The sequence below is a fragment of the Lutra lutra genome, chromosome 9, assembly GCF_902655055.1.
Source record: "Lutra lutra chromosome 9, mLutLut1.2, whole genome shotgun sequence".
In the NCBI taxonomy this organism is placed as follows: Eukaryota; Metazoa; Chordata; class Mammalia; order Carnivora; family Mustelidae; genus Lutra; species Lutra lutra.
In genome coordinates, this window is record NC_062286.1 from 117,826,388 (window position 1) to 117,843,549 (window position 17,162).

The 17,162-nt window shown below is 48.1% G+C and overlaps 1 protein-coding gene across 5 annotated transcripts in view; it reads left to right on the forward strand.

Annotated features, from left to right (window-relative positions):
- Positions 1-243: 243 nt before the first annotated feature.
- The window catches only part of HCK (HCK proto-oncogene, Src family tyrosine kinase), a 40,504-nt gene continuing 23,585 nt past the window's right edge, over positions 244-17,162 (forward strand). For 3 of the 5 annotated variants that reach the window (XM_047745767.1, XM_047745768.1, XM_047745769.1), the window contains exons 1-3: positions 402-515; positions 14,675-14,733; positions 15,550-15,667. In XM_047745767.1, coding sequence (XP_047601723.1) covers positions 15,551-15,667 — 117 coding nt within the window. In that variant the 5' untranslated portion in view covers positions 402-515; positions 14,675-14,733; position 15,550. Of the gene's footprint in view, positions 516-14,674; positions 14,734-15,549; positions 15,668-17,162 lie in introns of all 5 variants that reach the window. The other 2 variants (XM_047745770.1, XM_047745771.1) reach the window with 1 other exon arrangement.

Genomic DNA, 17,162 nt, shown 5'->3' on the forward strand with positions numbered 1-17,162 from the left:
GGCTCCCTGCTCAACAGAGAATCTGCCTCTCCCTCTGCCTCTGCTCCTGCTCTTGTTCTCTCTCGCTCTCGCTCCCTCTCAAATAAATAAAATCTTTTTAAAGAATCCTTCGGCGGTGGGATTAGGGTGCTGGGAGGTGGGGTGTGGGATTAGAGTCCCAGCAGTAAAGTCTTCAGGGGCGGAGTTAGGATACATGGGGGTGGGGTTAGCATCGCTCAGGGCGCGGCTAAGGAACCCAGATGGCCTGTGGGTGCCACCGCGTCCCTGGTCCTAGCCGGGGCTCACCACAGAGGCCTAGACGCCCGCGGGTGGAGACGCGGGCAGATCCGCGCCAGGGCAGCCGGAAAAGCCGCGCGGCTCTCAAGCCCCTCAGAGCACGTCCCTTGCCTCTTCTGGAAAGTCAGCCCGTCTCCCTTCGGGCACGGGCGCCCCGGGACCCCGGGGGCTGCTGAGCTGGGGGGGCGTTCGAGCTGCGAGGATCCGGGCTGCCCGCCGGACGAGGAGCGGGCGCCCAGGTGAGTGGCGCGGCAGCGGCCGCCGAGCGCCGCCCGAGGGTCTTTGCTGCAGGGGGAGCACGGGGTGGTGGGCAGGGCCGGTTGGGGCGCGGCGCGAAGGGGCCGTCGGGGGTGCCGGGAGCTGCGGAGGGGCCATGGGATGAGGGGCCGGGGGAGGAGATGGCCCTGGCGCGAACCTGGGAAAGCTCTAGGGAGGGGAGCTCTGGCCACCGAGTGACTTCCATCCAGCCTCCCCTTCTCGGAGCCGTCCAGGTTCCCTTTCTGCAAAAGAAAAAAAAAAAAAAAAAAAGAGAAGGAAGGGATGGGGCTTCACAGAGACCCGGAGGGGAAGGCCCTCCTACGGTTCCTGGTGGGGGTGGGTCACGGCGGTTTGGCAGCGGGTTGGAAGCGGTCGTGGGGAAGGGGACAGCTGGCCGTAGGCGTGACGTGCGAACCACACCCGGGCGGGGCTGCAGCTGGGCCAGCTCGCTGCGCTCCCTCCTCCCGCCCCCGCGCTGGGCGCTAATCCCCAGCAGGTCTGGGTCAAACCTCAAAACCTCCTGGACCACAGTGTCTGCCCCGTCACTTTCCACTTCGTCAGACCTTGGGCCAAGTCGCGCTCTCTTTCTCCAAATTCCAGTTTCCTCCTCTGTTGGACGGGCTATTATTCCTTCTCCAAGGCTACAGTGAGCTAGAGTCTCTGGGGGTCATGCAAGGGAAAGGGGTATTCCGGGAGCAACCCGTCTGTTGACCTTGAGCAAGAGATTTGGGCTTCTTGTGCCTCCATTACACCTGCAGGATGGGGTAGGAATAATAACGACTCCCTCACAGGGCCGTTTGGAAGGTTAGATTGTTACTGATGGAAAGCTCTTGGAGCGGGATGTGACAGGTATACATGCTTAATACATGTGAACTATTGTCATAGCTATTAGGGTCCAGCCCAGTGCTTCTCCAGGATACCAGAATCACCTGGAAGGCTTGTTAAAACACAGATTTCTGGACCCTGACCCCAGAGTTTCTGATCCAATAGGTACAGCCCAGGACTGAGAATTTACATTCCCAGGTGATGCTGTCGCTGTCAGTCCAGGTCCCATGCTTTCAGAACCACTGCTGTAACCTTTGGCCGGCACAGAGAAAGGCTTCAATAGATATTGGTTCCTTTATCCAATGGCTTTCTCTTCGCCACCCTTTTCTTCTTCTCCTCTTCCTCCTCCTCCTTCTTCTTCTTTTTTGGTTGGGGGAGGGGGTGTTAAAGTAAAGAAAAGTGGAAGGGATAATATACTGAAGATCCCAGGAAACCATCACCCAGAATTAAATGTCAGCATTTTGTTATGTTTGCTTCTTATTTTTTAAAAAATAAAATTATTAAAAGTGACAGGTAAAATCGAAGCCTCTCCACCTTGTCTCTCTCTCAGTCCTGTTTTTCTCCCTCCCCAAAGGCAACCATTGTCATGAAATAGAGTCCTTTCCAGTCTGTGCCTTTAAGAATTTATTCCATAGATATGGATGCATAAATAATACATAGAATTGTTTTTCTGTGTTTTAAAGATCTCCAAAAATGCTATCCAGCTGTGAGATTCTTCTGCAATATCATTTTTCTTTTCCTTGCCTTATCATTAAGTTGTCAGGGTCTAGCCAGGATGAGACACAGAGGCATACATAGTTCATTCCTTCTCAGTGGAGTGTCCCAGCAGGTGACCATCCTATCTTACTTCTCATCCCCTGTTACTGGACATTCGGGTGTGGAACTACAAGTGTGTTTACTACAACAGATCATTCTGCTGGGACGATCCTGGATGTATTACCTTGGTGGGGGTGGGAGGGTGCAGGTGTTTCTTGGGAAAACCCCAAGAGGCTGGATGGGTCTCCAGAGGGGGCATCTGTGGCCCTCTCTTGTGTGGGAGGAGGACTGAGGCCTGGAAAATTCGCCCAGGGAGTCTCGGTCAGAGAGGACAGAATGTCTGGGTCTGCTGAACTCCCAGGATCACTGTCCCCAGTCTCCAGTTCTCCATTGCAGGAGAGCAAAGATCTTCAACTGTGTGACACTTGGTAGAAGCACAAACAATGGAAGCATGACTCCTTTGAAAAAAAAAAGTTTTTTGGATTACAAATATTTTATTTTTGTGTAGTCTTCTTTTCTGTGCACTTTTTATTTAACAATCAATAAACTGCTGGGTATACTATTTTTATCCTACTTCTTTGCTTAGCACTACATTGCAAACATTTACCCATGTCATTAAAATATCCTAGGATTTTTAAAAATTGTCATTTTATTTTTTAAGTTCATTTATTTATTTAAATAATCTTTACACCCAATATGGAGATCGAACTCATGACCCCAAGATCAAAAGCGGCATGCTCCTCCAATTGAGCCAGCCAGGTGCCCCAAAATATCCTTTAATTTTTTATTTTATTCTTATTTTTTAAAGATTTATTTATTTGAGAAAGAGGGCAAGCAAGCACACAGAGGGAGAAGGACAAGCAGGCTCCCCGCTGAGCAGGGAGCCAAATGTGGGGTGGCGCTGGATCCCAGGATCCTGGGATCATGACCCCAGCCAAAGGCAGACGTTTAACTGATGGAACCACCCAAGCAGCCCCCTCGGATTTTTTACTGGCCACATATTATTCCACTGCTTGGACGCACTATAATTTGTTTAACCATCCTAGGAAAGCACTTCCATGTAGTTTGCAACATGTAAATTCTTTTGAGTCAAAATTCACATAGCATTATAAACTTAACCATTTTTTTTAATTTATTTATTTGACAGAGAGATCACAAGTAGGCAGAGAGACAGGCAGAGAGAGAGAGGAAGAAGCAGGCTCCCCGCTGAGCAGGGAGGCCGATGTGGGGCTCGATCCCAGGACCCCGGGATCATGACCTGAGCTGAAGGCAGAGGCTTTAACCCACCGAGCCACCCAGGCGCCCCAAACTTAACCATTTTAAATCCAACAATTTGGTGGCATTTGTGCACCCACCACTTCTATATGGTCCCCAAATATTTTCATCTCCCCAAAAGGAAACAGTGAACCCATTAAAGCAGTCCCTCCCATTCCTCCCTCCCCACAGCCCTCAGCAACCCCCAGCCTGCTTTTGTATCTTTGGATTAATTTATTCTGACTTCTTCCGCATAAGATAATGTTTGCAAGGTTCACACAAGTTGTAGCATGTCTCGGTATTTCGGTTCTTTTTATGGCTGAATAATATTTCATTGTGTGTATATAACCACAATTTGCTATGCATTCATCTGCAGAAGGAAATCTGGGTTGTTTCCACCTTCTGACTGTTGTGAATAGTGCCACTGTGAGCACGCGCCTACAGGGATTTGTTTGAGCACCTGTTTTCAATTTCTTGGGTTTATACCTAGGAGTGGAATCGCTGAGTCATATGGTAATTCCATGTTTAACTTTTTGAGGAATTGCCAGATTGTTTTGCACCAGTTTACATTCCCATCACCCGTGCAGAAGGGTTCCAATTTCTCCACCTCCTTGCCAACACTTGCTGTTTTCCTTTTTTTAAAAATTATTATTATTATAGCCATCCTAGTGGCTGTGAGAAGCATGGATCTTAATCTCACCCAAATCAGGCTGTTCGCTGGGGGCCCTGACCCCTGAGGGTGAGGAGAAAACTGCATTCAAGGGACCATCGAGGTCTTGCCCTTTAAACTCTTCCTGGAAAGTAAAGGCAAAGATGGGCCAGTCTCCTAAACCACTGTATCACTGGCACATAGTAGGTGCCTGGCACAGAGTGGGGCCTCAGAAACCTTGAATGTCAGCATGTTGAACAGCCTCTCTCCTCCTCTGAGACATTTCAGCACATAGATGTATTTCATTGGCCCCACACAGTGATTCTTCTCAATTAGCTGCCAAGTTTTAACATCAAGAGGACTCACACAAATTTGGATTTCTGTCCTTTGAGAAACCAGGGAAGTTGGCAGTGGTGGGACTAGCGACTCCGTCTCCTGCGCCCCTCTGCTATTCACTCACGGCAGGTGAAACTGGGCAGGGCTGTCCTGTGGACTACCCCCTGAGCTGTCGGCCCCTTTCTTGGATCTCTTTCCTCATGTGGGTGTCCCTGTGGGCCCCTACAGCCATCTGAGTTCTTAAGTCCTACCCCCCAATCACAACAAGGCCTCCTCTTTTATAGAAAAGGAATTCTCAGGTCCAGAGAGGGTAAGTAGCTTTCCCAAAGTCACACAGCATGTTAGCTGTACAAGCTCTCTTCGCCCCCACAGTGGTTTCTCCAGTTTCCTCCACTGCAGGGCTGGGAGTTTTAGTGTACTTCCAGGGGCCTGGGTAATGATGTAGAAGAAACCCTTGCTCGACTGTAAAATGCACCCTCGTTCTTGGCCGATACCTGTGGCCACACATGCCACACCCTCTGCCTGTGCGGCACCCTCCCGATGGCACTGCACCATGGCCTGCATTCCTGATCCTGCCCTAAGACACCCACCCAGGCTCTCACCACCACCCTAAAATCTCTTGGCCTTGGAGACTTAGGTGCAGCCCAGTGAATAGGGGACCTTTCCTTGTCTCTGCCAGAGAAACAACTATAGTTAGAGCACGGGATACCTGAGTCTGAGCGCCCATGTTGCCTCATAGAAGCTGTGATGCATTCTGCAAAACTCCTCACTCTCTGAGTCTCAGAAGAGTCTCCTCGTCTGAAAAATGAGGATAAGAATACTACCTCCCAACTCACTACAAGTCTTTTGATGTCAATATACCAAAAAACAAACAAAAAACTCCGTATTTTCTGTGGTCATCTATGTCTTCACTTGAGTTTCCTTAGAAGCAGACCCTAGAAAATGTGCCATGCGCATTTACTATCTAGTCTCCTTGGGAGGGGATTCCAGAAACTCCTGGAGGAGAGCGGGACTTGAGCCAAAAGAGCAGGCAGTCACTCACTGCCCGGGGGGGGGGGGGGGGGGGGGGGGGGGGGGGGGGAGGCACCGGGAGCTCACTTCGGCTGGGGGCCGTGGGAGCCAGTGAGCATGCGCCTGTCTCACTGGTTGAAGGCTGCTCCTGGGGGATGGTATTTCTCTTGCCAAGCTCACGGGCAGAGCAGGTGCCAATGGCCACAGAGAACTCTCTCAGGCGAAGAAATACAGGTGCTGACAGCAGGAGAGCTCTGAAACGGTGAAAGGCAAGGTGGGGGGCGGGGTGGCGCACCGCCAGATCCCTGTGCGTCTGTCCGTCCTCACGTCTGTGCGTCAACGCGGGCGCAGACCTAGGGGCAAGGGGTGGCCGGGGAGAGCCTGTCCAGGGAGTAAGCCAAAGGCACCTTAGATTTATCGGTAAGGTTTTCCTTTTTAATAAGGACGATGTACTGTTTAACCAAGTGATGAAAGGTCATTTTAAAAACAAAATACATACCCTCCAAAACAGAAAAGAAACTGAGACTCTGTCAGCTATAAAGAAGCAGCTGTGAAAGGGTCATCGCGTGCATTGTTGTGGCTTTGAGGTTTCTATTTGTGGGGGACAGATTTGGGGGTAGCTGACCTTGGAGCATGATGGGAAATTAGAGTTAAAAGTTGCCCCCCTTGGGGGCAAACTGTCCCCTGTGTCCTGTCTGAAAGGGGCAACCTCCACATAGTTCCAGTCGAGGAGAGGTTTTGTTCCTCTCTAAGCGGAGATAAGCCAGCACCGATACCTCTTTTCAGTTTAGACACACGTTTATAACTGGTTTCAACCGGAAAACCAGGGCACCCAGGAATTTGAAGGAGACTTCTTTCAATTATTCAAGAATTTATTGAGCACCTACTGTGTCCTCGTTTTACACACTGAGATACCGCAGTGCATAAAACAATCACGGGTCTTACATTCCAAGGATGATAGATGATAAACAGAACCCTAGGTCATGTATTAGTGTGTTAGTCCAGGTCCTTTGAGAAGCAGACTCTCATCTCAAAAAGATTAAATATGGAAGAAATGTATTAGTGGGAATGCATGTGGGAGCAAGTAGGAGAGGCTAGGAGAGTGAGCGGATGGCAATGTATGTTGGATTCCAAATGAAGAAGAAAGGGAATGAGGGAAGGAGGGCAGGAAGGAGGAAGGGAAGGATAGGTGGAAATTCCTTAGACGCCAGTGTAGTTCCAAGGAAAGCTTGGCAAGGCTATCAGGGAGCCCTTAACCAAAGCCTCCTGTCAGAGGTCCCCTTGGCATGGCCTGCTTCAGTATCCCTGCCATACTCCCTCATTGGCTGGAAACAGCCCATGGCTATAGTGATGGTGGACGGCAGCCGGGGCCGTTGGTCAGTTCCACTGTCTGCAGTCAGAGATCTTCATGGCTGCCCATCTTCTGGCTGCCCATCTTCATGGCTGCCACATCAACTGCTGGGTAAAGCCATGAAGAATACAGCTGGGAAGGGCTAGAAAGTGATGGAAATTGGGGGGTAGATGTTCCTATTCTTAACCAGGGTGATGAGAGAAGACCTCTCAGAGCAAGTGAGATCTGCAAAGAGACTTGGGTGACGTGAAAGAGGCTTTTCAGGTGAAGAACATTCCAGACGGTAGTATGTGATGGCCCTGAGGTGGAAGCATGGTTGGGGAATTGAGGAATAGCAAGAGGCTTCTGTGACTGGAAAGGAAACATCAGGGAGGATGACAGGACTGCAGGGTTGGGGGGAACCCAGATCATGGAGCCTTGTCAGCCACAGAAGGGGATTTGGGCTTTTATTCCAAGTGACATGGGAGCCCCAGGAGTTGTTGAGCAGAGGAGGTACATGATCTGATTTATATTTTAAAAGGCTTGCTGGTCTGTAAGAGGCAGAATGGGAATTCAAACCCAGCTCAATGTGACATCAAATCTCATCCTGTAGTTTCCAAACTTTCCTGCCCCCTGCCTACCTTAGAGATAAAGTTATTCTAAGGAGGTTCCCAATGGCCCCCCTGAATTCTGGACTTGAACAGGTGACCTGGAGGTAACAATGAACAGGCTAGGAATTTCCTGCATGTTTAGAACAAGTAGGTGACACACACGCATGTCAGAGCCAGCCCTCTGGCTGAGTCAGGCGAATGACCAGAGGCCTTCAGTTCCTCTTCAGCATGTGGCTCTGTCACTTGCTATTGTGTAAACCAGGACACAACACTCACCCTCTCTGGGGCTGCCGCTCCAGCTGCAGAACGAAAGTCTCTCCAACCTCTTCCTGTCTGCAGAGTCCAAGCTTTGAGCTCTTTGATCAGAAAGAAGCTGAGGGTCAGGAAAGGAGAGAGATGAGGAGTCAGGTGTGAGCCCCAAATGTCCATTAGGGATAACAGTCACTTGGGGGTTTAGGTGGTTCATTGAGAAAATAGTAAGGGAACCAGAAGTGGGGGGATCTCTAGGGCTCTGCATCCCTGGAAACTCTTCTGGAAATTGTCCCTGATGGGGGAAGTCTTTTTCTCCACCTCCATGGTAGCCATGGTTCAGCTCCATGGCTGAGCTGAACTGAGAAGGGCAAGTTCCTCTAGTTGGACAGTCTTGAGCCCTGGGCCCCTTGAGGACTGCCTTCCTGAACTTCCTATTTGAGTTCCTCATCCTCATCTTGCAGTTCCCCACTGCAGCCTCTGGGGCTGACCCCCAGCAGAGGATGAGAGGCAAGAGAGTTGGGTTCTCATTCTTCTTGCCACGGACCACCCGGGGAACCTCTCTGCTGTGGATTTCCATTTCTCCGTCTGTAAATGGGCTCTTAAGTCTTGTCCTGCTGACTTCAGCCAAGTATGGTCAGGCCTGTAGAGGGTTGAACACAATATATTTAGTCCACAAATGTATATGCAGGGCCTAATACATGCCAGGCACTTTCTAGGCATGGCGTCAGTGCCATCACCTTCTTGGGGTCCATATTCCATACATCCTTACTATTCTAATGGATCAGTACCCTCGTCTCATCCATCAGAACCTACTATCTATGATATCTTTGCTATAAGTCATTTACACTTAAGTATGAGTTGCATCCCTGGTTAAGAGTTTCCTCTGCCCTGGGCAGCACTCTTTGAAGTTTAAGCGGGGGCAGAAGTCCTGCTCAAACTGGCCCAGGCAGGAGAGATTGATTATTGGGAAGTCCATGAACACATCTGTTTCAGGAAGGGCTGCATTCAAGGGCTTGGGAATCTGTGTTTCTCCACTTCTTGGCTGTTTACAACTCTTTTCCAGCCACAGGCCAATGGATGACTCTCAGTGTCCAGGATGGAGTCATATGTCCACCTCTGCTTCTGTTACTACAACTCTGCTTGGCAAGACTTGATCACAGACACCCCTGCCACACACACACACAAACACCTACGGAGGTTGAAGTCAGCTCTACCCCAATCCATGAAATAAGGGTGAGGGAGAGGTGGTTCCCAAAGGAAGACTGGGGAGCTGTGCTCAGAAGAAAGGTGAGCAGAGACTATGCAGGAAAGAACGATCATCCAATATCTCGCTTCATATTTGGAGAAATGGAGGCCCAGAGAGTGGTTGGGAGTTGTCTGAGCTCACATAGTGAGCTTGTGGCAGAGGTGAAACCAGAATCTAGGGCTCCTTGGCCTCAGCCCCCACAGGCCTCTGCTTGAGCCTAAAATCTCCTTAAAAACCATCTCCCCTGCCCACTCCACAAGATGCCCAGGCAGTGCCCTGGCCTCTCCCCCTTGGGCTTTACTCCCAACATGCAGGAGTCCCTGAGGCTCCCAAGCCTGCATGGTGACCGTGGGAACACCCAGGGCAAGTAAGCTGACATTTTTCATTTCCCTTCCGTGTCATGCCTGCAGAAGCTGAGGGGGGAAGGGGTGAGTTTCAGTTTCTAGGAGCTTCACAGTGACCCGAGGAAGCGTCTTTGCCAGGGGTCAGCACTTCTAGCTAGTCTGGGACCAGGCAAGCAACTTCTGCTCTCAGAGCCTGGTTTTGAGTCACATTAGACAAGAATCATGTGTTCAGAGGTTTCAAAAAGCTTTTCACATCCCTGTCACCCAGGACTTCAAGCCGAGCCTGAGAAGCAAGGGCCTCCTACTTTATAGGTCAGAGAAAGCAGCTCAGGGAAAGTGACCTACCGAAGGTCACATAGCTAGTCAGTGGCAGAACTGGGATCCAAACCCACGTCTTCTGACCCCAAGTTCAGCCCTCACTCCACTACATTGGTGGGTCTCGCATTTACCGTGTATAAGAAGCTCCTGAAGAATTGTGAGAAATGCAGATTCCAGGCCCTCATCCCCAGAGACTCTGGTTCATTCAGTCCAGATTGTAACTCAGGGAGATGCACGGAGCAGTAAGGACTATTTGGATATAAGCAGTAAAAATCCGATTCAAACGGTTTCAGACAAATTTGAGAACTTATTTGCTCATGAACTAGAAAAATCCTGAGGTTGACAGGTTTCAGGCATTGCTGGATCCAGATGTTCATACATGTCTTCAGGCATCACTCTGTCTCCATCGCTCAACTCTGCTGGCCTCTGATGACTTCACACTAAGACAGTCCCTCCCTTCATGATGTCAGAATGACTCCCAAGAGCTGCAGTCCCCTACACCTACACCTACATCAGCAATCCCTATAGAAATAGAGTGCCATTTTCCTAATTTTCCCAGCAAAATCCCAGGGCCAATTCTGATTGCCTCAGTTAGGATCACATACATACCTATAACTGAATCAACCACTCTTGGTCGTGAGGGGGGACGTGGAATTCTCTGACTGGCCAGATCTGTATCAAGTTGTCAATCCCTGAAGGCAGGGGAGGGGTTGGCCTCCTGAAGCTCCTTGCCTTGGGCGGGAGAAGGATGGTTTCTCCAGGAAAATCTAGGTGCTGTTATCAGAAGAGGGACGGATGCCAAGGAAGCAAGAGCAAAAGGTGTTCACTGCTTTGCTACCAGAATGATCACACAAATCATCTGGGCCTCAGTGAAATGCACATTCTGATAGTAGGCGAGCTGTGATTCTGCATTTCTTAGAGGGAGCAGGGGTGCACACAAGGAGGGGAGGGGCAGAGGAGAGCCCCGATGTGGGGCTCCATCTCAGGACCCTAAGACCATGATCTGAGCTGAAGGCAGACACTTAACCGACTGAGCCACCCAGGTGCGCTGACTCAGAATTTCTAACCGCTCCTATGTGATGCTGCCGCTGGTCCTCACACTGTCACACACAGTAGCCAGGCGTTCTGTTACGTTTCTAAGCTCACTTCAAGCCACTGTATCACAGAGCCTCTACGGTCCCATAGTGCAGAGAGGGCTTAGGCTATGTCACTCTTCGCTCATCCTCTCGTCGCCCCCATCCATCCCATGACCCCCAAAACCCACCCAAACAGTAGCACCATTTATTTGGGAACATAATTTGTCAACAAATTGCAGACTCAACTGCCTTAGTCACAGCTGGAGAAACCATCCTTTGTGATCTTCAGTAACCTTTACATGAGGAGCCCCGTAATAAACTCTTGTTTGAATTTAGTGTTCACAAAATACTTGTTTCTGTCGACAAATTGCTGTGCTTCCTGGAATTTTGGGGTGACAATGTACAAATTCCCATTTTTATCTTGGCCAGTAAGAAGCCCAGAGATAAACCTAGTAGGTAGTAGTGGCGGCACCCTAGGCTTCTGGTTCAATACTCTTTCCTTTCTCGATGGTAGCATAACCCTTTTTGAGTCTTGGAGCCCTCTGGATATGGTCTAATATTATAAACTCCTTCAAATTCTTTGTGGAAGTTAGTGCTTCTTTGGAACATTCTTGTTGTTTTGGTTCCCCCCCCCCCCCGCCAAGATTTTATTTATTTATTTATTGGGGGGCGTGGAGAAGGAGCAGAGAGGGAAGGAAAGGGAAGGGGGAAAGAATCTTAAGCAGAGTCCTTGCTGAGCGTGACCCACATGCCGCGCTTGATGTCACAACCCTGAGATCGTGACCTGGGCTGAAACCAAGAGTCGCATGCTTAACTGACTGAGCCACCCAGGCGCCCCTTTGGAACATTCTTGACTTTGCCCAAATCTTGATTGAAATCCTCCCCATTCTTCAAAACCCAACTTGTTATCCTGCTGCTCGAGTATTGTGAACAGTTTTCTTCCTCTGTGAACATATTAATATACGTGTTAGTGGCAGAGCCCAGATGTATTCGTTTTACAAAAATGGCTTGATATTATATATCTTTTGAAGTTTGCTTTTTTTTTTTTTTTTAACTCAAGAAGTATCTTGCCGGTCTTTGTGTGGCTTTGACTGTCTTTGCCAATGTGTAACAGCTTCTTAGTATCTGGCTTTGGAACATAATTCTGTACGTTCAGTCTTTCTGTTTCAGTGTTTTATTCAGTGATTCCTGAAGACATGTATGAATTTTTATTTTTAAGTAGGCTCTTGGCCCCAAAAAATTGTTATGTATTTATTTATTTAATTTTTATTTTTAAGTAGGCTCTCGGCCCAATGTGGGACTTGAACTCATGACCCTAAGATCAAGAGCTCCAGTCCCTGGAGCAGGAAGCATGTACTGATGCTTTCACTTTGGACTGATTACAGGCTCTGGGCATGCATGTATTCACTAATTGTGATTTATGCTCCTACTATGTGCCAGGGAGCCGCTAAGCCAAGCACTGAGGGACACAGACATGAGCAGGACCAGCCTCTGCTGTAATCTTAATGATAGAAATGTTCTGTATCTGCTCTGACAGGTGGTTCTTGAGCACCTGAAACATGGCAAGTCCTAATGGAGATGTGTTAGCGTGTAACATACACGCTGGGATTGAAAGACTTAGTGTACGAAATACAAGTATAAAGTATCTCATTGAGGGGTGCCTGGGTGGCTCAGTGGGTTAAGCCTCTGCCATAGGCTCAGATCATGATCTCAGGGTCCTGGGATTGAGCCCCGCATCGGGCTCTCTGCTCTGCAGGGAGCCTGCTTCCCCTCTTTCTCTGCCTGACTCTCTGCCTACTTGTGCTCTCTCTCTCTTTGTCAAATAAATAAATAAAATCTTTAAAAAAATAAAGTATCTTATTGATAATTTTTTTTAACTTTAAAAAAATTGTTATGTATTTATTTATTTAATTTTTATTTTTAAGTAGGCTCTCGGCCCAGTGTGGGATTTGAACTCATGACCCTAACTAAGATCAAGAGTTGCACACTCTATTGACTGAGCCAGCTGGGCACCCCTCATTGATAGTTTTTATATCAATCACATGTTAATAATTTTTGACATGTTAGGGAAGATAAATGTTATCTTTAAATTAATTCCCTTGTTTCCTTTAACCTGGAAAAATATGACTCTAGGAATTTTTAAATTATATGCATGGCTCCCATTACATTTCCGGGTCTGGTGGTCACAAAAATGAGCATGTCTGAGGTCATGTCATGTCAAGCAGTGGGATAGTTCTCCTGGTTTAGGGGGATAGTCACATTTCATACAAATTTGAATCCTGCCAGTATTTAACTTTTTAACCAATATATTTTATTGGGCAGAAGTTGAACTAATGGGAACTCCCTATTTTCAAAATTCAATTTCTTGGGGCACCTGGATGGCTCAGTCAGTTAAGCATCAGACTCTTGATCTCAGCTCAAGTCTTACTCCCAGGGTTGGGAGTTCAAGCCCTGCACTGAGCTCCAGCCCTACTTAAAATAAATAAAAGAAAAGAAAAGAAAAATATTTTGCTGTTGCTGTATCTCTAAGCTCAGTGGGTCAGAGGAATGGCAATCTGCATTTGCTTTATCCTCCAGGGCAGGTCCATGTTTGCTAGTAAACAGAATTGGTTACCGTTAACATTTCTGTAGTATGTGCTGTGTGCCAGGAACTTGACATTTATCAACTCATTCCATGCTCACCACCACCCTGGGGGGTAGAAGTCCACCATCCTTTCTCAGATGTGGCCTTGACTCATGCATCAACACGAAGACTGCAGAGTCCCGTTGCTTAGGACCTTGTGGCCATCTCGAATATGTAAATTGCTGGGATAAATGATACTCCGTAGGGGCTCAGAGAAGCAGAAGGAGCTGCCCTGTATCACACAGCAGTGTTCTTCCCAGAACACTCTTACATAATCAAAAAAATATGAAATGTGATATGATTGTATGCCATATAGAACCATACAATATGCTCTCTTATTTCCAGAACCATAATACCCATTTATCACAAGTCAAAGAGAGGTGTTTTAAAGGCATCTAAGTACATTATAAAGCAGTGATTAATTGTGATAATTTTTCAAATTAATGATCCAGCACCCTGGGAGCCTGAAGAAGTTCCTTATTTTATTCACAACAGGCAAATGAAGCAGAAACCGCTTAAGTCTTCAAGTGGTAAATTGTTACCAATTCCCACAAGGACAGACAAAAACATCCTTGTGAATAAAAAGAGTCTTTTTTTAAAAAGTAACTCCCCTAAGCTTAGGAATATGAATTTTTTTTTCTTAGACCACAAACATGTGTTTATTTTAACAAGATAAGTATAACTGAGTTCTAAAAGCTTTAGAGGAGAATTACAGTTGTGCAGAGCTGAGAAAAACAATTACTCTCTCATGTGGCTGCTTAGGGCTCGTCTCAGCAAATACACGTGAGCATTTTGAGAGAAGAAATAAAACATTTCTGCCATTTTGCAATTAAGTTTTGACTCTGATCTGAAAAACACGTTTTCTTTAAATATCTTAAAATTTCGTAAATCCATTGGCAATGTCTATCAGCTTTACCTCCAAAATATCCCCTCAAATCCTCAAGTCCAGGCCAGGCCACCATCATCTCATGCTAGGACTTCTGCTGTGGACAGGTTCCCTGCCTTGCCTCCTAGAGTCCCTACTCCACCCAGCAGCCATTATTTGAAATGTAAATGAATCCCATCATTCTTCTGCTTAAAACTTTCAGTGGTTTCTCATCATCTTTCAGAATCAAAGCCAGATTCTCCCTTGGCTATAAAAGATGTGGCAGCCTTGTCCCAGATCACACCCCTCTTGCCTGCCTGGGACCTCCGGCCACACTGGCCTCCTTTCAGTACCACATTCTCTCCAAGCACATTCCAGCCTCAGGGCCTTTGCACTTGCTGTTCCCTCTGCCTGGAACACTGTTCCTCACTGTGTTTCGTGACTGGCTCCTTTGTGCCATTTGGGTCCCAGGTCTGACGTCATCTCCTCAGAGAAGCCTTTCCTAATCACCCTGTCTAAAAAAAAGCCCTGCACCATTGTTTCCTGTCACATCCTTTATGGTTGTCCTCAACACTTTTCACTAAATTTATCACGTTATGTATTTGTTTACCTGTTTATTGTCTGTGTCTCCCATTCATCCCCAGGGTGAGCTTCAAAACGGCAAGAACTCGCTTATCTTATTCATGGTGTAGAAGAGTGCTCAGTAAGTGTTTGCTGAGTAAACAAAGGAATGAATGACCAAATAAACTCATGAGAGAAAGAAGGAAAAAGGGAACAGAGAGAGGGGGAGGGAGGGAGGAAACTATTATAAGGCAGTTATAAAATGATACAAGGAAGATGATGCCTTGGCTACCATTTAGCTAGATTGTTTGATCCATATTATGTGACCTCATCTTGGTGGTTTAATATAAAATGATAATTTATTAGATCGTAATAGTATAGTTTCACTTTACTGTTTGCTCTGAGTCCCGCGCTGTGCTAAGTATTCCCCCGCCTACATGTTTTCTCATCCTTCCAGCACCCTGCAAGTATGTTGTATTATTATTATCCCCATTTTGCTGATGAGGAACTGAGACTGGGGAGCAGGGTGAGTGATGAGTGAGGTGTTGGTGGGGTGGAGGGGCCAAGCGTCAGCTCAAGACTTTCTGATCCCAGGTTTTCTGATCTCAAGGTTTTCTGATCCCAGAACCCGTGGTGTCTACCACCCACTCTGCTCCAAGGCTCTGCCTGTTGAATTTTGATGATCCTCATGATTTATTCTCTGAATAAACTCCCCATTGCAAGCGTCCTTGGTAGCATGGCTATGACAACTTGTCAATTCTGTGTGGGTATGTGGTAGACATGGACATGGGGAAGCCCAGAGGTGGCAAGGGTAGAGTGAGTGGGCTTGGCAGGGGTGCGGGGACAGGATAAGGGAGAGGGAGCTCGCCTGGGGTAGGGGGCCTGGAACCCAGCATCCAAGACTCTCCTATGTAGGGCTGGGGGCAAGCCAGGCTCACTTCCCTTCTCTCTGATGCAGGATGGGGTGCATGAAGTCCAAATTTCTCCAGGACAGAGGCAAGGTCTCAAAAACCGAGCCCAGCACCAACCCACACAGCCCTGTGTATGTGCCAGATCCCACATCTACAAGCAAGCGGGTGAGTGGGGGAAGAAAGGGGGGTTCGGCAGCCTAAGGGACTGCCCCATGCTGTCCCAAATTGCCCTAACAGCCTCCCGTATTCCCAACGGTCAGCAGGGGTGACATGGAGCTGACCCATCACCAGCAGTCCCTTGACTCTCTGGAATACATCTGCACCAAGGACCTGGGGCAGTGACGTCACTCCTCCTTATCTAGCTGCCCACACCTTGGCCCCTCTGCCCGGGCTCCAGGGACCAGGTCCTGGTGGGCATGGCAGAGACCCCAAGCCCGGGCAGTAGCATGAGCAGCGCTGAGAATAGTCAGTGACCTGACGAGTAACAACAGCAGTTGAAGTGGTGACAGTAATGACAGTATTAGTGCTGTAGCGACAACCGTAATAGCAATTATAGCAGCAAGAGCAGCAGGAGTATGATGGCAAGCGCAGACAACGCAGTAAGTAAGAGAAGCGGTCATACTAGTAGAGGTATTCGCTTACTTCTCCTCTGCCTATACAGAGCCCACGACCAACCATGCACTGTCCTAAATGCTGTACGGTTATCAGCACCTTAAAGCCTCACAGTAATCCTAGGTCTCCATTTTTGTTACATGGGTGAGACACAGAGCTTAATAATGTGCTGAAGGCTGTACAGGTAGCAAGGGGTAGAGGCAGGATTCGAATCTGGGCCATCTCCCAAGTGCCAGTGTTTGAAGCAGGAGAAACAGAGGTGGAAGCCAAATGCTCATGAGGAACTATAGTCAGGGCAATACTGGTGGTGAGAATGGGAGCCGTAGGTGCCCTGGCAGTAGGGTCCCTAGTCCTGTAGTCATGAGAGGGGTAGAAGACTCGGGGAAACAAACAAAGGGTTTTAGAAGGGAGGGGGGGTTGGGGGATGGGTGAGCCCAGTGATGAGCATTAAGGAGGGCACAGATTGCATGGAGCACTGGGTCTTAGATGCAAACAATGAATCGTGGAACACTACACCGAAAACTAATGATGTACTGTATGGTGACTAACATAACATAATAAAAAAAAAAAAATGGGGGGGTGGAGTGATAGAAGAGTGGCTATAGCAGTAACTGTGCTGTTAACCGTAACAGTACCAGAACCGGGAGCGGTGGTGATGATACTATAGCAGCAGGAACAGCTGTAATAATCTTCCCATTCTTGGAACACCTGCTGTGTTCTAGGCTCTGGGGTGAGGGGCTTCTACAATATTAGTCCCCACCAAAAGTTGTGAGGCAGGAGTTGTGCCACTTTAAAGCCACTGTGACAAAGACTCAAAGAGGTGAAATGCCTCCCAGGGGCCACACAGCTGGGGACAGCAGAGCCAGGTCTTTCTAACCCCGAGGCTGGGTGCTCTCTACCCTGGAACCCTGGAGTCCGTGCTGTTATCTGAGGTCATCTACGGAAGCACGGTCTCTGCTTGCTGCCTCCAGAGACGGGGTTGCACTCTCCTTCCTAGAACAGGCTCTTAGAAAATTCTGCCTCATATTGAAGGGAAGCCTGTTGTCTC